At 59.4% G+C, this 26,416-nt stretch overlaps 1 protein-coding gene across 3 annotated transcripts in view; it reads right to left on the reverse strand.

The window, feature by feature from the left end:
* The window catches only part of PLXNA1 (plexin A1), a 66,949-nt gene that overhangs the window by 35,926 nt on the left and 4,607 nt on the right, over positions 1-26,416 (reverse strand). Inside the window, exons 1-3 of one of the 3 annotated variants that reach the window (XM_047850154.1) lie at positions 13,135-13,185; positions 6,503-7,760; positions 4,549-4,731 (exon numbers count right to left, since the gene is read on the reverse strand). In XM_047850154.1, coding sequence (XP_047706110.1) covers positions 4,549-4,731; positions 6,503-7,741 — 1,422 coding nt within the window. In that variant the 5' untranslated portion in view covers positions 7,742-7,760; positions 13,135-13,185. Of the gene's footprint in view, positions 1-4,548; positions 4,732-6,502; positions 8,501-13,134; positions 13,186-26,416 lie in introns of those variants that run through there. The other 2 variants (XM_047850156.1, XM_047850153.1) reach the window with 2 other exon arrangements.

The raw sequence follows: 26,416 nt of genomic DNA on the forward strand, positions 1-26,416 counted from the left end.
TATCCCTGTCACTGGCAGCCCAGGCCCAGAGCAACCCACGCAGATGCTCAGCAGCTACCAGCACGGCTGTGATGCTGCAGAGCCAGGGAAGAGCTGGGGCCCCGGGGCCCAGAGTGCTGCCACCACAGCCGTGTTCCTCCTCCACTCGAGGATCAGCACACAGGAAGGAACGGCGGCCTCCCCTGGGCTTCCCAAATGCCCCCAGGAGGCACAGCCCACCCAGCGCTGAGGGATAAAAACCAAGGCCCCAGCAGGAAGGAGCTTTGCCAGGCAGGCCCCCTTGCTAGCCAGACTCCAAAACGGCCCGGCCCAGCCCTGGAGCCCAGCTGGGCGGCCATCCCGCGGGTCCCATCCCAAGGCCGGGCACCCTGCAAGCCAGTGATGCCACAGCCCAGATCCCCATGGTCATAAACTGGTGGCCCACGGCACCCTTAGGTTGACCCACAGTGCCTTCTAAAAGCCCGTCATTAGTTGCCAATGCTTAACAATAAGAGACCTCACACAAAATACGGATTTCCAGATTCTCTTGAAAAACCGGATGCTCAGGCAGACGGGGCCCACTTTCTCACCTGGCACAGCCACCAGAGTGGCAGGGCTGTGTTCCTCAGCCCAGCCCCCGAGCCCTGCAGCAGGGATGGTGCCAGTGCAGGGCTAGCCTGGCGGTGCCCCTCCCCCGGCCCAGGAGGCAGGCACTGTCCCCACTTCTGCTCTGCAGAAGTCTAAGAAGTCTAAGAAGTCTAAGGAGTCTAAGAGGGCCTCCAGACTACGGCGGGGCAGAGCGGGCACCCACTGGCAGGAGCCTGGGGCGGGTCCTCTCCCCACCCACGGTGAGCACCTGGATGGACTCAAAAGAACTCAAACCAGGGGCCACCCTGGGGAACTCCTGCCAGGGTCCAGGGGTCCCTGGTGGCCATTTGGGGCATTGGGGGGAAGGCAACACGCAGGACTGGGGATCTGGGGTATCAGCCCAGGAGGACAGGCTGCCCCTGTTGGCGGGGAGGGAGGCAGGTGGCGGGCAGAGCCTCTGGGGAAGACCAGGGGAGTCAGGGAGCACTCCCAGCCAGCCCTGAACAGCTGAAGTTGGTAGGTCCTAAATTAATCAGCTACAATTTCACACAATGTTCGCTCGTTCTCGTTCGGTGGGGCCCGGTGGGGCCCACCAGTTACTTCTTAAAGCCCAAGAAGACCCAGGCCTGGGGAAATTGAGGGTGTCTTGGGCTTTGTCAGTACAGCAGGCCTGCCCCCAGGTCAGCAGTGGGCAGGGGTCCCCGGGGCCCAGGCTCCAGCATGTGACGAGGACAAAGGACAAGAATCAGGGAGGAGGCAGTGCTGAGCTGGACCGGAGGGCACCCCGTGGCCTGCCCTGTCCTGGCTCAGGCCCCTGGACCAGAGCCACTCCCGCCCCCAGGGTGGGTCAGAACAACACGGTGGGAGAGGTGGGGGGGGGGGGGGGCGGGGTGGTCAGGAGGGAGAGGGAACTGGTGACACAGGCTGGGCCCCAGCTGAGGAGAGGCACGGTCTCCCTTCACAGTGGGTCAAGGCTGGAGGCCTGGCAAGGGGACCTGGGGGAGGTTATGGGGCTGGGGCAAGCAGAATGGGACTGGTACCTCTTCCCCCAGCCCCCACCCTGCTCCAGACCTCCACCCGCAGAGGGGCCCCAGGGTGTGACATGGTGTTCAAAGGCACCATGAGCCCTAGGCAACAGGGAGGCAGAGAGAGCGGGACGGTCGTGCTCCCCACAGGAGCTGGATGGAGCCGGACCTGTTCCCAGGGCGAGGCAGGGCCAGGCAGTCACCGGCTGATGCGCTGGGCTGTGGGAAGAAAGAGCCCTGAAGGCTGGCAGCTCAGGGCAGGAGTGGGCAGTGAGGGGCTCTTGGAGGTGGGGCTGCCCTAGACCCCGGGCTTCCTCAGAGAAGGGACACTGAAATCAGGGCCCCCGTTTCCTTTCCAGAGAACAAGGAAGGAGACTACAGTCATGAGCAAGGACCCTAGAGCCAGTAAGTCTGGGCACATGCTGCAGCCACCATATGCCTCAGTTTCCTCATCTGTCAAAAGGATGGCAGGGTTATTGCAAGGACTCAGAGAGGCAGCACCACAAGTGAGAGCTAGCTGCATGCCCGAATGGGACCACACACACACCAGGCTCTGGGCTTCTTCACGCTATGCTTGGGGGGACAGGCTCAGAGAGGCTACACAACCAGCCCCAGGGTCACAGAGCTCGCGAGGGAGAGAGCGGAGACCACACCTAAACTCAGCCATTTGTATGGGATTAGGGTGCAAACAACTGTCTGTGGAGCTGCCCAAAACCCCCCTTCAACTTGGGTGGGTGGGTGCAGGTGAGTGGTGGATGGGGCAAGGCTAGGGCATGCCTTCATGGGGGAGCCTCGAAACTAACGTGGCTCTAATTCCCCAATGATGGGGCTCTCCCACCACCAGGCCAGCAGCCCCTGGGCACTGGGTCCCACGTACCCCTAAAAGGGTGCAGTCCACACACTCATGGTGCAGTGCCCAGCCCAGAGGGGTCCAGGGATGGAAGGAGCCAATGTCCAGGAAAGACGGGGCTCTGGGACGCAGGTGCAGGGGTGGGTAAGGGAGAGAGCAGCAGAGGTTTTCTTATGAATGGGCCTAAGCCCAGCTCCCACTCGACACAATGGGCCTCAGTTTCCCCTCTGTGGGACCAGGGCAGAGAGGAAGGAGAGCAGGACCAATTAGATTCACAGAACTCCCACCCAGACAGCGGCCCTGGGGCAGGGGAGTGAGGCCAGAGCCAGTGAGGCAGCCGGGGAGGCCGGGCCAGACTAACCCGTTCTCCCAACCTTACAGGGTGGCCTGTGGGCACAGACAGTGCCTTAGCCAGCTGCCTGCCAGCCCACCCACCATCAAATGTGCCACTCCCAGCCCCAGGAGCCCAGCCTCCCACTGGGTGACAGGCTCCAGGGCGCCCTGCAGGAGTGTCTCCAAGCAAGCTTCACTCCACAGCCCTGCCTGGGGGGGCGGGGGCGGGGGCGGGGGCTGGGGGCGGTTCTCACTGCAGCCACACTGGCCCTGCCAGAGCACAACCCACCTGACACACACACACCCCCCAGGGGCTCTGCTGCTTCCTCCCTCAGCCCCATGTACCCTCCCTGGGGTGGGAAAAGGGGGTGCATGCTGGGTGGGGGCCCCACCCCTGGGAAGGGAAAGAGCCTATGCCCAGGCTGCAGACAGCACCCTCGACACTAGGGCAAAGAAAGTGGGTCACACTGGAGGACCAGCTCTGAGGGCATGGGGGCTTGCCCAGAGAGCAGCGGGGGCTGAGCTGACCTGCCACCCAGCCTCACTGGCTCGTATGGTGCCTGAACCCCGCAGCACCCCAGGGCACCCCATCCTGGGATGGCCTTCAGTCCACATCTGGGCTCCCACTGCCTCAGGACCACCCCAGCCCAGAGCCCACACATCCGGGTTCATTTCACAGATGGGAAAGCTGAGGTGAGCAGTTGGGCAGGGGGCGGGGGGTGTCCCTTCATAAAAATCTCAGACCCAGTGAACAGTGGAACATGATTCCTAGGGCACCCGTCGTAGCGGAGACAGGGAGACCCCCTCCCGCACAACCCAGCGCAGAAGCCGAGAGCAGGCAAGGCCCTTCTTGGTCCCAGGCCCAGCCCCCACCCACGGGTACACGCTGGGCGGGGAGCTGTGTCAGCACCAGGCCTGGGGACAGCTGTTATTTCATCTACCAGGCCCCGCCCCTGGACTGACTCTGGGGCTCCCAGATGCCCCCACCCTACAGTCACCCCAGAAACTTCCTCCCCAGCAGGCCAGCCCTGTGCTGGTCTGGTCCCACTCACCCAGCAAGCTGGGACTGACCCACAGGCAGCTGCTCTCAGCCCCCCTCCAGGAAGCCCTCCAGCGGCTGCTCCCTGGCAGCCTCGCGCAGCTCAAGGCTTGCTGGTGAGGGAAGGGGATGCAGGCACCACGCAGGCCCTGCCCCATGGCACGGCACCCCACCCCTCACCCTGAGGAGCCCTCATTGCTCTGGAGTCACAGTGCTCCCCCTGCACCCACCAGCGGTAGGCAGGGGCAGAGGGGTGCTACCCTTGCCCTGCCCTTGGCCTTGCTGTCTCCGCGCAGGGCGGGGGCCTCCCGTCAGCTCCAGAGTGCTGCCTCAGCAGACACTGGATCCCCCGGAGGGGAGGGGGCCGTGCAGGCGTGCCCTGCCCCCACCCCCCCCACAGCCTTCCTAGGAGGTCACTGTGCGCCCTCAGAGAGCAGGACCAGCATCTCCCTGTCCTGGGGGGCTGCAGGGGGTTGGGGCTTGGCCAGTACCTTCATGTGCCCTGACCCACCCTCAGAGCCCCTGAAGCCCAGCCAGAGCCTTTACACCTGCCGGACACCGAAGCAGCCCCACAGGAGGGGCATGGAAGAGGAGATACAGGGGAGCTGGGGCCTGCTGAGGACCCTCTCGGTTGCCACGCCTGGCACTGGATCTGGGCTTCCGGGCCCCAGAGCAAGGCTGTCTCACATCCCCAGGGCTCTGCCCACCCCATCACCCCCATCCCAGGCCCTGACCTTGCGGATGCGGCCACTGCGCGTGCCGGCAAACACCACGGTGCGGCCCCGGTAGTCATAGGCAGCCACGGCGGTCAGGCCGTCGTCCTTGTCCACGAAGAGGGGCGTGCCCTCGATCGTGACTGTGCCCCCGAGAGGCTGGTTGAAGTCCTGCCCACAGAAATCGTCGTCGATCTGCAGGGGCTGTGGGAAGGGAGAGGGTGAGACCCCGGCCCCGTGCAGCCAGTCTCAGGGGTCCGGGTGTCTTCTGCCTGAGGGCAGCGGGCATTGCAGCCAAGGCTGGCCAGCGCCCCCACTAACTGGGGTGAGGGGCGGGTATGAAAGAGGCAGGGGCTCATGGAGGGTCCTGAGAGGAGCCAGGCTTGAGCCAGGCCGCACAGATGTGACAGACCAGGGATTCCTGGACCTATTGGACAAACAGAGAAGCCAAGGCTTGCAAAGCAGCCCCTGAGGCCTGGTGCACATGCCCAGGGTGGGGCTCATCTCCCACACAGCTGCTGCACACAGGCCCCCTGGCTAACCTGTGGGTGGGAGGGGGAGAGCAAGAAAGGAAGGAGCCTAGAGGAGACCAAGCACGGGACCAGGCCCATGGCACGGGGCAAGGGCCAGCCCCCAGGGGGCTGTGTGGTACAGGGAGGGCTTATTCGAGACAGGGAACAGGGAACACACCCAAAAGGCAAAGGCGGAGGTTGGCTATGAAGCGGTTACTGAAGGGACAGGAAGCGATCAATTCGTGAGGCTCCAGAGAAGATCGAAAGGGCCTGGGGGAGGGAAGGCTCCAGGGGAACAGGGGGACAGCTTGCTCCCCTGAAGAAGGCTCAGGGTCTGAGGTTTGCAGCCTAACGCAGATGAAGTAGGGAACGCTGAGGTGGAGCTGGGCCGAGGGTCCCCAAGTGGTCCCAGGAGCAGAGACCTAGACAGGACGGCTGTCAGACAAGGGGAGAGGGGATGGACCCAGCCACGGGCACAGGCCGTGAAGAGCACTGAGTATGACCTCAGCAGGAGCTGCTCTTCCAGGCCTCAGTTTCTCCAGATGCATAACAGAGGTCAAATGCCTTCCCTGAGATGCCAGGGGAGGATGGACAGCGCGTCAGCCTGGCACATGGGGGCCTCGCTCTGGAGGACAGCCCCGTCCTGATGGGTGCCCCACTCCACCCAGGGGCAGACGTGACAGACAAGAGGTGAAAGGACCTTTGCCCTCCCATCCTGCCCTGAAAACAAACCAGTGTCACTCCCAGTATAGAGATGGGACAACTGAAGCCACATGTATCAGGCTTTCCCTGGGCCGCCCAATGAGCCAGAGCAGAGGGCTCCCACCTGGGGAGGCCACCTCAAGGTGCCCCTGAACAATGGATCCTACGGCCTAGGGGAGTGCATAAGATGCTCCCCATTACGCAGCTGGATGCAGGCTGGTCCCTTTGGGGCCTAGAGATAAGAGCCGTGGCTGCTGACCACCAAGCACCCAGAGCCCATGCCTTTAGGTTGCCCCAGAGTCAGGGCTGGTGCCCTCAATGCCACTACCAGGTGAAGCCAGAGGCCCAGAGAGCAAGCGCACACCCCAGAGCAAGGGTGAGCAGGGCCTCTCGACAGAAGACTAAGTGGGAAGACGGGTCTGGGACCCACACCACCCCAGTCTGGACCCAGCCAGCTCTGCCTCTTACTGGCACTGTGGCCCTGGTCACTGAGCCTCAGTGACCTCATCTGTAAAAGGGAGAAAAGCCAGGACAGCAAGCATCTGGGGCAGTGCGAAGCACATGGTCAGTCCTCTGCCCACTGCCTACAGGGGCTCTTGGACTGGTGGACACAGTCCCATCACCCTGTCTTCAAGGAAGCAAGACGGCGGCAGGCACAAGCTGGGAGGCTGACGCCCCAGGAGCAGCCCCGACCCTCTGAGGGACGCGGGGCCGACGGCGGCCCTGCACAGGTGCCACGGATGGAGATGGCGCCTACTCACCGAGTTGATGCAGCCCAGCTCCTTGTTGAGCAGCCAGGGCAGCGACAGCTTGCCCTCGCCGCGGTAGCAGGACTGGATGCGCTCCTTGATCTTCTCCTTGATGGCCCTGAGCGTGAACAGGCACAGCACGGACTCCTTGGGTGGCTTCACGCGGTTCTTCTGGCCCTGCGCGAACACGGTGAACAGCACGTCCTCGTCCTCGGCCAGGCCCAGCTGGCGGGCCAGGGCGCGGCCGGGCCGGCTCAGGTAGGCGTCCTGCACCAGGCGGTACTCCACGCCCGCCTGCTCGCAGCCAATGGGGAACTCGACGTACGAGTAGAACTTGGGGTCATCCACGCACAGGCGCACGATCTTGGAGGTGAAGAAGTGCTCGCCGGCGGCGTCGGGCGAGGTCAGCTGCGTGTCCAGCTGCAGGGTGAGGTAGTAGACGAACTGCTCGCTGCGGAAGCTGTACACGTAGTAGATGTCGAAGGCCGGGAACTTGGACAGCGTGTCCGAGGGGATCTTGAGCTGCGACGACACGAACTCGTCCTGGTACACGAAGCCGAACATGTCGGCGTCCTCCTCGTTGGCCATGAGCCGGCGGCTGGACAGCGTGGGGAAGTACTCGGACTTGCCATCGATGGGCGTGCCCACGAAGAGCTTGGCCTGGCCCTGGCCCGGCGGCCCGGCGATCAGCACACCGGCCATGCTGCCCGCCTCCCGCACGCTGGACAGGTAGTGCTCCTTGCGGTGGTGGGGCTCGCCCAGCTTGAAGAGGTCATCCAGCCGCAGGAACTGGCAGATGCCCTGGGAGGCGCTGCCGCAGGCCAGCAGGCGGTTGGCGGCGTAGTCCAGGAGCAGCAGCTTGTTGACGTTGTCGGTGCTGCCCAGGCCGTGTGGGCACGACTGCACGCTGGGGGGCGGGTAGCACTTCTCGTTGTCCTCCACAGGCCCCGTCACGTGGGCCCGCAGCAGCGTCAGGTTCCCCGAGAGCTTGTAGATGCGGTTCACCGCGCCCACGTACACCTCGCCGGTCTGCTCATGGACCACCAGGTGGGTAAGGCCCCAGTCGCTGGCCGAGAAGGTGCGGAAGGCGGGCTGCGGCCCCCCACCAGCCCTGGGTGCCCCCGCTGCCACCCGTGTGCCCCCCAGCAGCAGCAGCAGCAGCGGGAGGACCCGCAGGCTCAGACGTGGCAGTGACATGGCAGGCCGGGGCCGCGGGCCGAGGCGCTCAGGTCCTGCAGAGGCGGGAATCATGGGGCCGGGAGCCTCAGCCCTGTGAAGGAGAATAAGCGGGAGAGGGTGCGAGTGTATGGGCACAGCCCGGACGCATGGGAGAGCACATACACACCCAAGTACACACGTGCATCCCATGAGCTGTGTGCACCCAGCCCACGTGGGGACATCCCATGCTCCACCTCCAGGGGGCATGACTTAACCCACAAGGAGACACCAGAGGTGCAGACAGGGCCCCTCCGCAAACTGGGCCCTGCAGGCACGGAGAGGTTCACCAAGGGGTCCCCAAGACCAAGCCCGCGAGCACCACGAGTAGCATGGGACACCCACTGGTGTCCAGACATGTACCATCAATGCCTGGTCCTGCCGTTATCAGGCAGAGGAGAGAAATGGACCCAAGAGCAGGGAAGCAAGCGACGAGGGTCGAGGGTCCAGACTGGGAGCCTGGCTGACACCTCAACCTGGAGGCCATCACCTCCTGACTCGGAGTTTCCCCGTGCCCTAGGGAGCACCCCCTCCTCTTGCCACCAGCTCCAAGCTCCTAGGGTGGGTGACCATCTCTCTGCCTGAGGCTTGGGGGATACGTGCTCCCTAGCAGGCCACAGAGGCTCCCAGTCACAGGCACCACCCCCACAGCAGACAAAGATACTCGGGCCCATCACCACACAGAAGGCAGTTCACAGAGAGGGAGGGAGGCAGTCTGGGTCACCTTGGCCCTGGAGCCACTTGCTGGCTGACCCTGGCCCAGCCCCTTGCTGGATCTTGAGCCCTGCACTTTAAGAAAGAATCTAGAAGCGCTACACTTCCCACCCACCATCCCCATACCCCAGCCAAGAGGTGCCCCCCATGCTGCCAGCACAGCCCTGCCCCCTCCCAGGCTTCCTCTGCCTGCCTCTCAGCTCCTCCTCCACACCCTCAATCCCAGGAAATAGGAAGCCCTCCCAAGAGGAGGGGGGTGGCTCCCCAAGCCTGCCCCTCAGCAGTGGTCCTATCTCCCCAGTCTGAGAAGCCCAGAGGCTGTCGTCCACCTGCCAGAGGCTCCTCCCTCCCATCAGATCGCGTTCCCAACTTCGTCCACCCCCACACCAGGCTTCAGGCATCCCCACTTACACTGTCCAGGTCACACTCTCTGCTAAGGTCCATCAGCGTCATCCCCAAAGTCTCCCCCAAACTGCCCAACCCTCTCCCACCTGGACAAGCACAGCCCTTGGCCTCACCTGAAACACCCATCAACAGCCCAGGCCCTACACAGTAGCCTGGGCCCCATTTCTGAAGTGCACATGAGATCACCGGCCCCCAAATCCTACCATGGACCCCCACTTCCTCTACAAAAGTCTCCTCTCCTCCTGGCCTGGCCACTGGTAGGTGGCCCTGACCAGAACCCCTCCTCTTTCCCAGCCTCAGTTTCCCAAATTAAAATGACAATAGATCCTCTCTCACGGACAAAAGCGGGAAGGTTGGAGCATGCTAGAAAGGCGCCAACAGCAGGAGAACCCTCCTGGTGTTAGTTAGGAGGGGCCCTGCCCTGGCTCGTATAGACCGGCAGCCCCATTTTACAGGTGGGGAAGCTGAGGCCCCAAAAAGATAGGTGTCCTCTGCCAAGTCCAGGGCAACGAGCCAGACAAGGCCTGTTGGGCCCGGGGCTCCCACAGCTGCCCCTGTAGCACAGGGCCCCTCTGCTCTCAGCCAGGCCTTTGGACTTGCTGTCCCCTCTACTGGGATGTCCTTCCCTCCCCTGCCCATACACGGGCTCAGGTCTCAGCTGTCTGCCCTGACCTGCCAGCCAAGGGTGGCAGCCTCTTCCTGTCAGCCAGTTACTCCGTTTTAGTTTGCAGCGCAGGGCTCGCTCACGGTCGTTACTTATTGTTCCCCAACTTGCGCTCTTCCCACAGGAATGGCAGTTCCATAAGACGGAGCCTGGCTCCCCGCATGCTCCCAGAGCCGGTGCCAGGGCCCGATGCTTGTGAATGAATGCGTAAATGAACAGGTCCCGGGCAGAGCAAGGCCTGCTCCTTCACCTTGGCCTCAAGTCTCCACATGTTCCTGTGCCGAGTCAACACCCGCACCCACCACTCGGGTAGGGAAACTGAGGTTCAGGGAAGTGAGGAGGTTAAGCCAGGATCCCACAGCAAGAGGACCAGGTTGTGCTGCCTCGAAGGACCCTCGCAGCTTGCTGTCACCTGTCCTTCCTTGAGGATTTTCACTCAGACATCACCCCAAGAACCATATAGCCACCTATGCTGGCAGCCAGGAGAGGAGTCCCCAGCCCCTCCCCCATGCCCGACCCCTGTCCCCAGCACAGGAGCCCAAGCAGAACAGGAGTCGGGAGTCAGAGAACAAGCTCCTCACAGTGTCAGCGGGGCCTGGGCTGAAAGCTGAGTGCATGTGAACTCCAAAGAAAACATGAATCACTCACCGTTTATCAGTTCAAAGCAGGCCTGCAATTACCAGGGGCTGGGCTCTCCCCTCCTCCGGGATAATTATACACGTCTTAATGCAATTACGGGCCCTACTTTTTATATTAAACAGGAGAAACCCGGCTGAAGAAGCCACCAGTCAAACTCCAGACTGGCCCTGGGCCCATTTCCACCCCCCACCCCCGCCCCTCCCCAACAGGGGCTGCTAGCAAGGGACTGGCTAGGGTGGGTGGGACTGCCAGCTGGGAAAGGGGAATCCCAAGTCCAGGGCTAGGTCCCTCACATCCACCATCTCACAAGGGCCAGTGAGGACATTTAGGTCACTTCCCTTATCTTAGAGTTAGGGAGTCCAGGGTTTGGACAGTCCCAAGGTCACCTGGCAAGACAAGATGAAATCCCACGCTCCCACAGAAACCTAGATGGCCAGCTGACCTGCTGGGGCTTATGTCCCACAGACCTCTGGTCTGCCCAGAAAAAAACGCATTCATTCCAAAGCCAGGTCTGGGTACTGGGGAGGACTGTGCTGGGCTGGGGGAGGGGAGCACTGACAGATGCCGGGAGGGCATCTGGGAGGGGAGCAGAACTGGCCACCCTGGTCTGGGGAGGCTCCTCCGGGGGGCCTCTCCACCTGTTCTAAGAGAACAAGGCACACTGAGAGCTGGTGGGAGGAGGCATCTTGGGTGGCAGAGCAGCAAAGAGTCCAGGCCAGGGACTGGAACCTGCTGGACCATGCAGAGGGGACAGTGAGAATGACTGCAGCTTCCCGGCAGGGGCAGTGGGCTGTGCCGGGGGCCCAGTCTAAACCACCCTGGGAAGGGAGAAGCTGGACTGGTGTTGGGTGTGCCAACTGGGGGTTAGCCAGGGAGACAGAGGTCAGGACAGAGGCAGATGGGAACACAGCACAGTGGGCTCCACTCGTGGACAGGATGGGCTTGGCCGCACAGCAGAGCACGGAGAGAGCAACATCCCCTTTCCCTCTCCAGGGCCCGGCAGCCACCACCACTCCTTCTTACCCTGAGAAACAAAGGCCTTCACAGCCCTCTTCACAGAGGGAGAGCCTAATCTCCATGCCCTCCCACTCTGGATCATTCTGGGACTTGGGCAGGTTGGGGCATGGGGGGATGGGGAAGATACTGCCCTGCCATCCTGCCCAGAGGTACCCCATTAGTAACCAAAGCAGAGAGCTGTACTGTCACCCACCTTCCCCCAACAGAGGCCCTGGGAGGCTGTCCCAAGCTGTCCTGCTCTCCCACCAGACAAGTCCTGTGGGATCAGGATCTGGAAGCACTGGAGTCCTGCTTACAAAAAGTGCCCACCACTCAGACCTTCTCTTGGGGTGCCCTCCCCTCCTGGCCAGCTGCTACTGACACAGGGACCTTCCTGGGGGATCAGAACACGCAGGCAATAACCTGGGGGCACAGGAGCCCAGCAAAAGGGCTGCCCACTTCGTCCACAGCATTTCATTTGTCCCCCACCCCCAAACACACACCTCAGCCACACAGAGGCTTGCCAGACCTCCGCCTCTGCTGAAACGCCCTTCCTGGGCCTCCCGGTGCCACCCTCCCAGGCTCATGTGCAGCCTGGCTCTGAAGGGGAATCACTGGTTTTCTCATCTGCCTCCGGCATGGGACTAGGTGCTTCTCAAGGACTGGGCAGAGTCTCGGCTGCCTAGTGCAGCACCTGGTCTCTCCGGCACACCCCAAACCAGCAGGGAGCCGAGGAGACCTAGGGCTTGCTCCCCAAGGGCCAGAAGAGCAAAGACTGAGCCCCACCCCCCTCCCCCCAGACCCAGAGAACCGCCTGGGCATGGAAAGAGGTGAAGCAGAGTAAGCCGTTGATGCCCCGGCGTGGGGGACAGAGGCCCGGTCCACATCCCCCCCAACACACACACCCCTTTCTTTCAAGGGGCGTGGCCCCAGCACCCCACAGATGAGTCAGGGGCAGTTCTCGGCTATAAGCAGCCACTGGCGCCCCTATCACCCCCCTTTCTCGGACTGCCCCTGGGATCTCACAGCAGGCACGGGCCTCCCTTGGAGCCCCGCTCCCCCTTCCCCAAGGCAGCCCCGAATCAGCCCCGCCGCCCCCAGCTACGCGGCGTACCAGGCCCGGGACTGTCCAGGAAGCAATCGGAAGCCTCCGAGGAAAGCGGGCTGACCCTGGAGAGGCCCTGGAAGGGGGAGGCTGAAGAGGCCCGAGCGAGCGGGGCGGCCGCCCGGGCGGCACCCGCACCGCCCCCTCCCAGCCCGAGTGAGCGGCCCTGCGGGCCAGGGGCGGACACAGCGCCCGTCTCCCGGCACCTCGGGCCAGAGGGGGCGGGGGCGGGCGTCGGTCCCGAAGAAGCGGCTCCAACTTCCACCCCAGCGCCCTGAGGGCCAACAGAGGATGGAGCCCCGCAAGACCTCCTCCGGCTCCCGCGGCCCTGCCCAAGCGGCCGCGCAGCCCGGCCCGGGCCTGCCCAGCCCGGCCCGGCCCTGCTAGCGGCCGTAGGTCGGAGTGCGCGGTCCAGCCCCGGGTTCGGCCTGGGCACCCGCAGGGCCCTCCCGCCGGGGCCGCCGCAAACTTTCTCTCCTGCCTTTGAGGAGGGGGCAGCGCCGGCCCCCGCCCCCGCCGCGCCGCCGGGAGCGCTGCCCGGCGGAGCTCGGCGGGCCGGGGCGGGCCGGGCCGGGCCGGGCGGGCAGGGAGAGGCCGGCGGCTCGGGGCCTGGGGCCGCGGTCCGATCCCGGCCGGGCGGGGACAGGACGAGCTCAGCGCCGGCGCCACGGCCGCGCCCGGACACACGCGGGCGCCGGGCCGGAGCCGCAGGGACACGCGGACCCGCGGACACGCGCGCCGCAGTCCTCCGCGCACACCCCCTGCTCGCGCGGCCGCACGCCCCGCGCCCCGGCCGGAGGCCGCTCTGCTCCGGCCCGAGGGCGCCTCCCACCCCGGCGCGCCCCCCGCCCGGGACCCCCACCCGACCCCATTCCGCGCCGCGGGGAAAGTTGCGCGCCTACTCACGGGCTGCCCCGGGGCGCGCCCCGCCGCCGGCCATCGCCGCGCCCCGCCGCCCGCGCCGCCGCCGCCGCCCGCCCCGCCGCGGGGCCGCCGAAGCCGCGCAGGCCGCCCAGGCCGAGGCCGCCGCCGCGCCCGGGCTCCGCTGCGTGGCCGCGCCGCCGCTGCCCAGCATGAATGGGGCGCCGAGCGCCGCGCGGCTGCGGACCGGCCTCGCTCTCGCCGCCCGCGGAGCGCCGCGCCGCGCGCATGCGCTGCCCGAGGCCGGGGGGGCGGGGCCTGCGGGGGCGGGGCGGGCGCACGGGGGCGGGGCCGCAGGCAGCCTCCAGAGGGCGCTCTTCCCCGCGTCGCGCGCCCGCCGGGGCCCACCTTGCGCCTTCAAAGGGCGATACAGTCGTCCGCCTTAACGGCTCGGCTCCGGGTCCGCGGCGGAGCGTCCCCCGAGCCCCAAGTGCCCGGCCCGTTCTGAGCCCGCGTGCCCAGGGATGTGCCCGGCCTCTGTGTGCCAGGCCTAGGACTATAGCCTCCATTCACACAAGGGTAAACTGAGGCCCGCGTAGGGAACGCGCCTTGCCCCGGGACCTGCAGGGCCGTGGGTCCCGACCCTCGGCCTTCCGCAACCACAACTGTTGGGTGGGATGGGCACCCTCGCGGGTGAGCGGAACGGCGTCCCCTGCTGACCGGGCCGCAGGACCGCCCGGCTCGGGGGACTTTCAGTCGGAGGTCCTGAGGTGGGGGCGTGGCGGGACGCGAACCCGCGGTTCCCGGGACGCGGCCGGGAGGGCAGGGCTGTGCGGGGGCCGGGGCTGGCCCGGCGGCGAGCGGGCGATCGCCCGGACGGAGCTCGCACAGCGCTGGGTGGCGGCGCGTTCCGAGAGCCCCCAAAGGCGGGGGCCCGGGAAAGGCTGCCCCGCGCCCGGCACCAGGCCGAGAGGAGGCGCGGTGGCAGGAGCGCCGAGTGGCGGAACCCAGGACCGGGAAGCCTGGCGCGGGGAGGGCGAGCGGCTGGGGGATCCGGCCCGACAGCAGGAGAGCCACCGGAGGGGCCTTTGCTGTGTGTGAACCGTGCGTCATCCCTAGACTAGAGGACACCTCGCTCCACTCGGTCGAGAAAGAGGACGCGGCAAGGAGCTGAAACCTGGCCGAGGGGCCCTCCCAGCTCGACCCTCTCCTCCCTCCCTCCGCTCACACAGCCCCTATCCTTGCTCCTGAATTAATCTTTTCTTCCTTTTCCCTTGGGTTCGACCCTTTATGCGCGTTTCCCAGACGGCGTGCTGCTTTGCTGTGCTCGTCTTGGGACAGTTTGGAAAATTGGTCTTCCCGCTATGAGGGCCCAGGCCAGGCGTGTTGCTGATAGGCACTTGGTTCGCTCTGCTTCGTGGCGCTTCCCCCTCCTGCTGTTGGACACGGGTCCTCGTTTGTGGGTCACTGTGCCTCAAGCTGTGATGGACATCCTGTGCAGGCTCTCGGTGGCACACTAACACCCCAGGGTGGATTGAGGGTCACCCAGTAGGTGTATTTTTAGTTTGGTAGATACCAGGAAAACAACTTTCCTGAAATGAAAACATTTCCGGAGGGATGGCCCCAGGGTGCACTCCCAGGAGTAGTGTGGGTGTGTCCCAGCAGCCCCCATCCTCACCCACACTTGCTACTGTAGCTGTTGAGATTTGCATACCTGGTGATACGCACTGATTTTTCACAGTGGCTTTAATTTACGTCCCCCTAAACAAGGGCGAGCATCTGTTTCAAAAGTCCTATTCACTATTGTATTTAGCACACACTGATTTAGTGGTGACTCAACATAGGGCTCTGTTGCATTTTACAGATGGGTAAACTGAGGTGGGGGAGGCGAAGTGTCCTGCCCAGGTGCCCTAGTGTATAGGTGGGTAATCCTAGCAAACAAGACCCAAGCATCTTCCTTCCTCGTGGACTTCTGAGGCACACACACACGGGTGCAGCTCCTGGCAAGACTAGTTAGCACACAGCAAGTCCTGTCTGCTCTCAGAGCCTCACTTTCTTCATGCACCAAATGGCTATAGGAGGCCCCCACCGTCAACCGCCCCCCCCCCCCACACACACAGAGCTGCGGTGAGGAGGCATGAGTGTGAACGTCGTAGTGGTCCTGAGAAAATGTCCATCCCGGCTCTGTGTTGCCTCTGTCTGCTGGCTTCAGGATTGTCCCCACCTCTCTGCCTGCTCTTTTGCCAGCCTGTCCTTCCTAGGGCCACTGAGGCAGGCATTGTTCGAGGCCCTTCTCATTCTGCTGCATCATCCCAAGAGCCATGGCTGCTCCACCCCCATCTCCAACTGTTTTCAGGGAAGCAAGCTCAAGAGGGCCACTGGACTCTGGGTGGCATCCAATGTGGCACCCCCCCCATCCCACAGTTGCCCAAAAAGGAACCCCAGTGTTTTCCTGGCTACTTCGTCCTTCTCCCATGTCCCCTGCCTCCTGCAGCCCAGTGGATCCTCTCTAAAATGCTATTCTGGGTCACACCATTTCCCTCCATCCCCACTCCACCCCGTGTTCCTGCTCATGTCACCTTTCTGTCTACTCCCTAAACAGTGGCAACAAGATCTGATCAAGATGGAAATCTGAGTGTGTAATGATCGTAAATCATGCCGGACCAACAATTCCAAGTGGACCCTAGGCCTCAGAGCGATGAAAGTGATGGAAAAAACAAAAAACAAAACAAAACAAAACAAAACAAAAAAAAACAAAACCCACAACACTTTCAGAAAACAATAGAGCAAAGTATCTTTATGACCATGGGCTAGAGAAGGAGTTCTTCAACAAGATGGCAAAATAAATAAAGGAAAGAAAAAGAGAAAGAAAGAAAGAAAGAAAGAAAGAGAAAGGAGGAAAGAAAGAAAAGAAAACTATGAATCAATTTGACTACCTTAAAATTCGTTATTTTGGGGACACCTGGGTGGCTCAGTCGGTTGAGCAACTGACTCTTGACTTCAGCTTAGGTAATGACCTCATGGTTCACGGGATCAAGCCCCACATTGGGCTCCGGGCTGTGTGTGGAGCCTGCTTGGGATTCTCTCTCTGCCCTCCTCCTGTGTGTGTGCATGCGCTCACTCTCTCTTTCTCTCTCTCAAAGTAAATAAATAAAATTGGTTACTTTGTTCATTCAAAGTTACAAGAGAGGAAAAGGCAAGGCAAGCTGGGATTTAGGAAACGATATTTTCAACACACACGTATACTTGCCGAAAGCTGTGGATCCAGGATACGGAAGGAACTTCCGAGAGTCAATAAAGCAAAAGGCAACAATCCAGCAGGAGCACAGGGAGAGGACCCCAGCAGGCGGTTTGCTGGAGAGGAAATGGCAAGTCATTGTTGATGCGATGAGCCCGGTGTAGTAGGTTCTGTGCTCTGGGGTTCCCATCTGACCCAGGGGCACCCCTGCCTAAGCATTGCTTTGAGCTGAGGCCCGGACCCCCGGTGCAGAAGGAGAGGAGGGGACGCAGAACTGGGATCTGCAGCCAGGTCCATGGCTGCTGCTCTGCATCCCACATCACACGGGGTGGGGGAAATGAGTCAGCAGGGCTGCCGGAGCCCTTCCTCTTTGGGCTTCCTCTGTGGGTTTTGCATCTGTTTGCCAGTGCAGTTCAAGAGGGCATGGGAGTTGCTGGATGGTGGGGAACAATTTGTAGGAATGCATTTCTGATCAGGGGGGTGTCTGGTCAGGAGCCTGTTTCAATACCTTCCGATGTTTCCCACCACCTGGAAGCAAGCAGCTCCAGGGGCCATTTGTGCATTTTGGCAACTCAGAGCTTTGTGCAAAGTAGGTTTAAGGGTGCTTTCTGCCCTACCCGAGACAGGCCCCCACTGCTGATGGGCGAAGAGGAGTCTCAGGGGGAGCACACTGATGTAGAGCCACTGATCCCCAGCCCTGAGTCACACTGACTCCTGCCTGTCCCTCCCCCCTACATCAGAAACCAAGTATTTCTAGCCCATTCATTCCTTACCTCCCCTACTCCTGCCGCGGGCATATGGGAACCCTCCTTGATCATCAGCTCCTATCCGGCCCCTCCCCACTTGGCTCCCCATGATGTGACCCAGAGGGATCTGGGGGAGGGGAGAAGGTAGGAACCTTTCTCAGAACCTGCAGGGGGTTTCCTCCCACACACAGGACACCTCCACCCTCACCCCATGGTCGGTGCAGATGCACACACGCACACACACGGTGGGAGCAGACACAGAACAGATGCTCCCTGGAGGTTCCTTGACAGCTGGAGGGCAGCTTGGGCTGCCCCTGAGCGTGCAGCACTGTGGGTAGTCTTGACGCGGGTGGGTATTGTCGGGCTTGGCCCACTGGCAGCTGCTGTGGGCTCGGGGTGAGCAGTGGTTGCTGTTGTATTTATTCTGGGAAGCCGACACTGGCCACTGGGTAGAGAGGGGGTTGGGGGCCCGGCGTGGACATGGGGAGATCTGTCAAGGGGCTAGACACAAGATGATGCCAATGGAGGGGTGAGCACAGAGGCATCTTCACACTACATGTCTTTGGTCCCCCCAGGCAAGAGAGGGGTTCAGCCCAGGAGCAGGCACTCTGAAGAGAAGGCTGCCAGGACCCGACCACGACCTCCCGGGGCGTGCCAGCCCACTCTCCTCCTGCCCTGCCTTTCCTAGTTAGGCCGTGGGTAGCAGGTGACAGGGACTCAATGGGTTCCAAGGCATACGTATTGGCTGGGGTGAGCATCAGGTGAGCATGTATGGATCTTAGTCACAGCATGGCCATTGGGCCGCGGAGCTCTCTTCCCACGTGTGGGCTCTGCTGGCCAGCGGCTTGGCTGACACCCACACAGGCCTTCTGAGCGGTGGCCTCAGCAGCTCCAGGCGCTTCCTTCCCAACAGGTCCAAGAAACTTCCCGAATCCAGCCTCAGTGACATGAGCTGCGTCGTGCGGCCCCCTTGACCCAGTCACTGTGGCCTTGAGGTAGAAGGTGCAATTGGCAGGCTGGTATCGGGGACCCCTCTAGAGCTGGGGATGGCATTGGGAAATCGAGGTGCAATTATCAAAATAAGCAGGTCAGGGTTCAGGGCAGGCATTCAGAACCCTAACTGCTTCTCTCTGTGTGCCCCGCAGTTTTGCCACACTGACATTTTTGCTCCAAAGACCTCTTGATGCCTCGGGCCGTTCCCTATGCTGTGCCCCTGACCAAGAGAGCCCCAACCTCCACCTTTCATCTTTCATGGCCCAAGCTCCCACCACCCCCCTCCTCCAGGAAACCCCCTCCCCATCCTTGAGCCCTCCTCAGGCTTCCTGTCCCTCTGTGACAGCTGTGACCAGGTGGGGCTCAGGTCTGTCACCAGCCCTCCCTCCCCGCTTTGGGGATGCAACCAGGTCACTGTCAACACTGCATTGCACAGAAGACACAGTTGCAGACCCCCCCCCCCACACACACACCACTTCATAGACATGTCCCAAGAGCATGGGAAGGGTTCAGCATTGTCTCATTCTGGGCTCAGAGGATTTTGAGGTCTGAGTAGGTGATGAGTGTAAACAGTGAGCAGGCTGAGTCTGGGAGCTGGTGGGGGGCTGAAGCGGGTGGTGAGCTGGAGGGCACCCCGCTCTGTAGAAAGTATGCCCACAGTAATGGGCAAGTATTAAGTGAACTACACCCACCAGTAAGAAGAGCCTGGCCAGCAGGACTTCAACTTGCAATCTCTGACTAGGTCCGCATCCCACAGCACAAACCACCCCCAGGAGGCCCAGAGCGGGTGCTTGACCCCTGGGGCTCATGGCCAAGTGGCTGATGATGTCCTAAGCATGAAGTTCTCTCTGGAAAAGCCATTCGCACCATCCTCTCTGTAGGGCCCAGAGGCCCTTGCACCCCACGGCCCTAAGAATCAGGCCCTCAGGGATCGGGGAAGCAGCCCAGGTTTTCTTGTTGCGTTAAAAAACAATGAGACCTGCCCCCAACCACACACACCCAACAGTAACAGGGCAGTGCCCTCTTTGCCTACCTGTGTGGGGCCCTCAGAGTAGGCCAGCTGTGAAACCCAGGATTGGGATACGACCCAGGGTCTCAGCACACAGTGCCCCATATGTGCAGGACCCAATCCAAAGTCACTCATCATAGCAAGGACCAGGGAGCTCCCCCCGGCTTGCTTGAGCATACACAGTCAATAGATGCCAACACCAAAGTGACAGTGGAGATCGGACTTATCTGACAAGGACTGAAATTAAAGTCATAAAGAACCAAATTGATATTTTTTAATTTTTTTGAAAAAATACAATAATTGGACTCCAAGGGATAATGGATGGCTCCACAGCAGAACAAGGAGGGAAGAGGAAAGACTCAGTGAACTTGAAGACAGAACAACAGAGAGGGAATAGACTGGGGTGGGGGATCAGAGCCTGGGGAACGTGTGCAATATCACAAAAGATCTCACATTTGTGCCATTAAAGTCCCAGAAGGAGAGGAGACAGGAGGTGGAGTGGGGAGACTGAAAAAAATAGTTAAAGAGATCACGGCTGAAAATCTCTCTCAAATTTGGCAGAAGACATAAACCTACAGATTCAAGGAGCTGAACAAACCCCAAATGGTATAAACCCAAAGAAACCTGTGCCAAGACCCATCATCAGCCACCTTCCAAGAACTGAAGACAAGGATCCTTGAGAGCAGCAACAGAGAAACACGATGCCTTAGTGTTGGGGCGAAACTGTGTGAATATGGAGTATTTCTCATCAGAAACCACGGAGGCTGGAAGGAAGCGGAGGGACGTTTTTAAGGGCCGAAAGGAAGAACAGCCATCCATGAATTCTATAGGAATGAGACGTGAAGACATTCCCAGATGGAAAAGCGTGGGAATGTGGCACCAGCAGACCCAACCTGAAAGCATGGCCAAAGGAAGCTCTCTGAACAGAAGGCAAATGCTAAAAGGGGTTTTCTCGGGGCATCAGGCAGGAAGAGAGGACATTGTCCTTCTCCGCTGTAGCTTCTGAAATTCTGCTAGACAGTTGAAGCAAAAATTAACCAGTGTCTCCTAACTCAGAGTAGTTAGAGGGAACATCTCAGTAAATACATTATAAAAGACTGAGGGGAAAGGGATGGAAAGAGAGGAGAGATTTCTACACGTCGCTCAAACTGGTAAAAACCAGGAGGCTGTGGTAAGTACATAGATCGAATGTAATCCTTAGAGCAACCACTGCAAATCTATGTAAACACATACACTCAAAAACACTATAGATAAACCAAAATGGAATTCTAAAATGTGTTCAAGTAACCCACAGGAAGGAAGAAAAAAAAAACAGGGGGAAAAAAAAAGGAACCATCGAAATGAAAGTGGCAGACTTAAGCCGTAACAGAAAATGCATATAATACAATTCCACTTAAGCAACACTTTGAGATGACAAAATTATAGAAATGGAGAACTGGTCAGCATTTGGTGAGGTGAGGGCTGGGGAGAGGAGCTCTGACTGGGGGGGGGGGGGGGAAGTAGGAGGGGATCTTTGTGGCGCAAGAAAGTTCTGTGTCTTGGTCGCGGCCTTGGTTCCCCGGGATGAGGGACACAGAACTGGACACACACATCGTTATCAATGGGCCCGCTTTCGATATTGTCCTATAGTCACAGAAGACGCAACCCTGAAACAAGCTGGGAGAGGGTACATGGGACCTCTCTGTACTATCTTTCCAACTTCCTGCGAAGCTATCATTATTATAGATCATAAGTATTTCAAAAGAAAAGTAAAAAAGAACACAACATCTCTTGGCTGCTGCTTTCCACACACACACACACACACACACACACACACACACACACACCCGCCCCGGGCCCAGCTCTGCTGCTGGCACTATCTCGTAGAGCAGAGCCTGTGCCCTGTGGCCTCCTTGGCCCCTGTGCCCGGGGCAGGTTGGACCAGGCAGGGGCCCCAAGCCACACGGCAGGGCCCCATACAGAGCTTGCCCTGGACATGGCCCACAGCAGAGGCCACCGCGGGAATGCTGGGCTGCCCTGCCAACCCCTCTCCTGACCTTCTCTCCTCATTCTCCAGGCCCCAGAGCTCATGTTGCCTCTTCAGAGAAATTCCCGATTCTTCATGTAAAATGCACCCCAGTCACAACCCCTCGGTGAGGTTCATTAGAGCACGGATTCCCCTGCCATTTTCTAAGCTGCTTGTTTTCCATTCCCCCGGAATGGAAGCCCTGTGAAGACTGGAGCCTCATCCCATGTATAATGAGTACACAAGGCAGGCATTCTGTCAGGGTTTGTGGGATGTATTCGCTACCTGTTGCTGCGTGACAAATCACCCTAAAATCGAATGGCTTAAAACAGCCACCGTTTGGTTTCTCTTTCATGGTTTACTATGGGGAATTTAGAGGGTGTGGTGGGGAGAGCTGGTCTCTGCCTCACGGTGTCTGAGGGCCTCTGCTGGGGACACATCCCCTCCCAGCCCTTGGATCCCAGACTTGTCTCCAGAGAGCTCTTTCAGAACCTCCCGGCCACGCCCAGCCCCACGCACACCTCTGTGGCTGTATACTGTCTGCCCCGTGGATGTGGTCAGGGTCATAGCAGGGGGTGGAGATGTAACTGGAATGGGAGTTGGAATTCAGGGCGCGGAGTTCGGGCTAACCCTCTGAGATACCCCTCTTGGGAAAACCCTCCCCTCAGGGAGGCGGGGGGGGGGGGATGGCCCCTTCACAGCTGGGGGGCTCCATCCAAAAGAGTGCAAGCTTTGGAGGCAAACAGAGAGTCCCGGCCCCCTCCCCATGCCAGGGCTCTGTTCCCATCACATGTCTACCCCCTCAGTGCTTTTTGTGGGTCTGGGGGGCAAATGGCAGTGGCTCCCAGGGCCACTGTGAGGATCAGAGAAAACATACAGGCATCCCCAGGAAGAAAGCTCTCCCTGAGACACCTTGTTCAATCCTTAACACCACTAGGCAGGGAGGGGCTGTGTCTGCCCCTTTTTTGCAGATGAGGAAACTGAGGCACAGGAAAGTGATGTACCCCAGGGGAAAGGCTGAGCCTGCTGCAGTCACTGCTTTTGACCCCTGCACACTAGGCCTCTGCAGCAGCCCTGGCCACACAGCTTGCCCCCTCCATCCTCTCTCTTCCTGTCACTCTATGCTTTGTCATAGGGAATCTCTGTGATTTCCCTAGCTTACCATGAGCTTTGCACATGATGCTTATTCCTTCTGTCCCCATGAGGTCACCCTGCTGAGCCTACCCGGCTAGCCCCAGCACAGGCTCCTCCCCTTCTGGGAAGGCCACCTTGAAGCAACCACCACCCACTGGCCTGGGCTTGTAAGCCCCGAACGTCAGCACTGGATGTCACCAGACATAAACAATGGATAGAATCAGACTTGACAAAAATCTAGCTTTGCTTCATCCACAGGGACGTTCACTGACTTGTTTCTCTGAAAGGTCCATGAAGGTCTAGCTTCAGGCATGGCTGCATCCAGGGGCCCAACATCATCAGGCATCTGTTTCTTGGCTCTGCCCTCCTCTGTGTGCATTCTCAGGTATGCTCTCCCAACCTGTTGGCCAAGATGGCCTAGCAGCTTCCTGGACCTACTGGGGTCACATGACCGGCCCCTCACTCATCACTACACGCTGCAAGCAGGGGAGGGAGGGGGTAGGGTGGGGGCTGGATGGGGGCAACGTGCAGCAGCTGTTAATGCCTCCGGCAGCCTTTACCTTCTACAAGGTCTGGCCTCTTTGCCTTTTTTTTCTTTAATAATTAAAAAGTATTATTTCATTAAACATTGAAAATCCGAGAAGTGCACAGAAGGATACATGATGAAAGTCAGTCTCCTTCTTGAGGGCCCCAGCTGCCGGCTCTGGGAGAAAAACTGTTACCAGTTTCCCTGCGTCCTGGCAGAGAATGTCTTACACTGTTACCAGAGAATGCAAACACCCGTGGATATTCTTGCCACCCTGTTTTCTCAAGAGATACAAACTACACACCCTGCTCTGAACCGTCTTTGTTTTTCTTTTTTTTTCCTGTCCTCTTACTAACAGATTTTTGGAACTTATTCCTCAAGGGCTATCTGGAGATACCTTCCTCTCCCTCCTGAACTTCATATAAATGGAATCATCCAGTACTGAGGCACGCACATCCTGGGGTGCCCCGCAAGGAGTCACTCTTCTGTATATTCTTTCCCCTTAAGTACGTGACCTGCTTCTGATGGATAGGGTCCAGCAAAGGTGAAGGGCTCTCTCTTTTGTTATCCCATCAGGTCGCATATGTGACTCCCTTGCTGGCTTTGATAAGTGAGACCTCTGTTGACAGAGGGCCTGTGACAGTCACATGCTAGGGGATGGCGGGTGGCCTCCAGACTCCAGCCACAAGGGAATGAGTTCCGCCAACGGCCAGGTGAGCTTGCAAGGAACCCAGCCTGAGCCCTCCTTGATGGCAGCCTCAGGAGACCCCCCGCCCCCCTCCCCCCCCCCCCCCCCCAAGCAGGGAGCAGCTCAGCTCTGCCAGGGCTCCTGCCCCAGGAGTGAGGTAGTATCTGCAGCCAGCTGCAAGCTGCTGGGTTGGTGGCAATTTGCTCAGGAGCTAATACCAGGGTCCACTCCTCTCTGCCCAGCTCCTCACTCCATGACACGTCTGTGAAACTCATCCCCGTCCTTACAGGGAGCTCTGGTTTGTTCTTTTCAATTGGGGGCCAGTATCTTGTTGTACGAGTAAACTACAACCGGCCCATTCTACTGCCTGTGGACATTTGGACCGTTTAACTCGGCTGCTATGAAATAAAGCCATCTGAACATTCCTCCATGTACCATTTAGACCACATACATATTCATTCTCCTGCATACCGACCCAGGAGTAAACTTGCTGCATCACAGTGTAGGTGGATGTTTAACTTTATGAGAAACTGCCATACCATTTTCCAAAGTGGTTTAAATACTCTACACGCCTGGCAGCAGTGCATGTGGGTCCCAGCGGTTGCTTGTGCTCACCAACACCTGGTATTGTCTGTCCTCGTAACTTCAACCACGAGACGGGTGTGCAGAGGCGTTTCTTTGTGGTTTTGCCTTGCATTTCCCTGATGAGTCATCGGGATGGGGGGCAGTTTTTCCTGTGTGTATTGGCCTCTCCTGAGAGATTCCTGATACTACTCTGTCGGCTCTGGAGCAATTTATTATCTGCCCATAAACCCTAAGCTGGAACCGGAGGGAAAGAGGTTCTCTCTTTACAAGGCAAGACTCGCTGGGGCAAATCGTGAAGCCCAGGAAGGAAGGCGACATGGAGGAGAATAGTAAGAAGTGGAAGGAGACAGACCAGGTCCTAGTCACTAGGTTTAAGCTCTCGGATCCAGCCATGCGTGAAGCTTCCTTCTACACTCTCTCAATCATATGGATCAACATACTCTTCTTGTTTAAACCCGTTTGAGCTAGGGTTCTGTCACTTGTGTGAAAGGGGTCCTAACTGAGACACCCCAGTCTGGATTCCAGGCTGCCCAGCCCGCGGCTCCCAGGGACACCAACATTCTTGAGGCCCCACCAAGCTTGGAACGGAAGTGGGGAGGGGTGGGGGGGGCTCTGAATTCCAGGTGCTCCCCTGGCCCTCCCTGCTGTGGTCTGCACCCCACTTCATTATTGAGTGTGTTTTGAGCCTGAATAACCATGTAATTGGTTTATCTGTTCCATAGTCGAATTTCAGCAAATATGTTTTTCATAATTAGGTGATGTTTATTTAATGGGAATAACCGGCCCATTAAATTTAATGAGGCAGGTTATCAGGTATGGACTGGAAGTGTTTTTCCTTAAGAGCAGCCTGGAGGTGGCCGTTCCTGGGCTGGGGAGATGCAGGCAGGTGCCCTGTCTGGGTGTGGGAAGCCCCAGGGAGTGAGGACACAGGTGCGTCCTGTCCTCACAGGAAACAGGAGCGCACCCGCTCCCGGGACTCCCAACCCCCCTACCTTTTCTCCGTTGCATAACATGCAATCATTGATTTTATTTTATCTGCCCCCCCATCACCCACAGATCTCTAAGCTCTTGGGGGACAGGGTTTCAAACCCCTCCCCCTCACTGCTGCGTCTCCTGCGTCCAGAATGCCAAATGCACACAGTAGGCATTCAATGCCAACACTGGCTGTGCGAAGTATAAATAACTAAGGAAGACTCCTCCTGCCGCTGTGATCCCCCACGGGCTCCCGGGGGTGTCCGTCCCAGCACACTGTGGGCCCTACCCTGCCCCACTCAGGAATTCTCCTTTTTGGCAGGCTTCAACCCCCATCCCTGCCCCTGCTTGGCAGGCAAGGAAAGCACTTTATTCAAGGAGAACCGGGCTTCGCCAAGGGGTCAACCACTGGGCCCGAAAGCCCACAGGAAGAGACAGCCGTGCGCCGCCCTGACCGGAGGGCCCAGGCTGTGGGGGGGCCACACCGCCACATGCATTCGGGAAAGCTTCGAGCCTGGGGACTACTGAAAGGAAATGTTCAGGTCAATTTGGAACAACAGAAAACAAAGTCGATTATTAATAAACAAAACAATACATATCCATGATCCTGATCGCCCCCCCAGAAAAAAGCACTAACATTTCGGTGTATAACCCTTCTGTCCTTTTCTTTTTGTGAGTGTGTGTATATTTTTTACATGTGTATAGATGGTATTTTTTTCATCCCCAAATGGGTTCATACTGCTCCGTGCTGATGGCTATACTCTACACCCCCACTATCACCAGCTACAGAGCTATCTTATGGATATACCACCTTTTACTTAATGCACATACCCCCTGTTATTGGACATCTAGGTGGTTTCCAGGATTTTGCCATTGCTATAAACACTACAGTAAACAAAGTCATCGCTTCACCTGGCCAACTCTGGTTCAGCCCTCTCACTATGACTTAAGCTTCACCTCCTCAGAGAAGCCCTCCCTGACCCCACAGCCGGAGCACCCTGGGCCCCGAGCTCCCGGGGCCTCTCCCTAGAGGCCTCAGCACAAGTGACCTCCAATGTCATTTGTGATTATGACACAACTCTTACCGGACTCTATACACGACACAATTCCTGCTAACTCCTCCTGCTAGACGATAAGCCCAGGGGGGCATGGGCCAGGTACTGTGTAGGATACAATAATGTTATTGGTTCCTTGGGTTTCCCTAGAAGCCATTCTGGGGTAGAGGTGAGGTTGCAGGACATTTATGCGGGAGTGTCCTTGGGGTCAGCACTAGTGGGTAAGGGGAGGAGGCAGAGGCCAGGCCCAGCTCTGGAGTCAGAACACTCTTCCAGGTTGCTCTAACTTGGGGCATGGGAGCTGGGCCTCTACACCCCACCCCATCAAGCAGCAATCGGATGTGAGTCCTGGCCTGCTGGGGTGTGACTTTGGTGA

Source organism: Prionailurus viverrinus, chromosome A2, assembly GCF_022837055.1.
Source record: "Prionailurus viverrinus isolate Anna chromosome A2, UM_Priviv_1.0, whole genome shotgun sequence".
Lineage (NCBI taxonomy): Eukaryota > Metazoa > Chordata > Mammalia > Carnivora > Felidae > Prionailurus > Prionailurus viverrinus.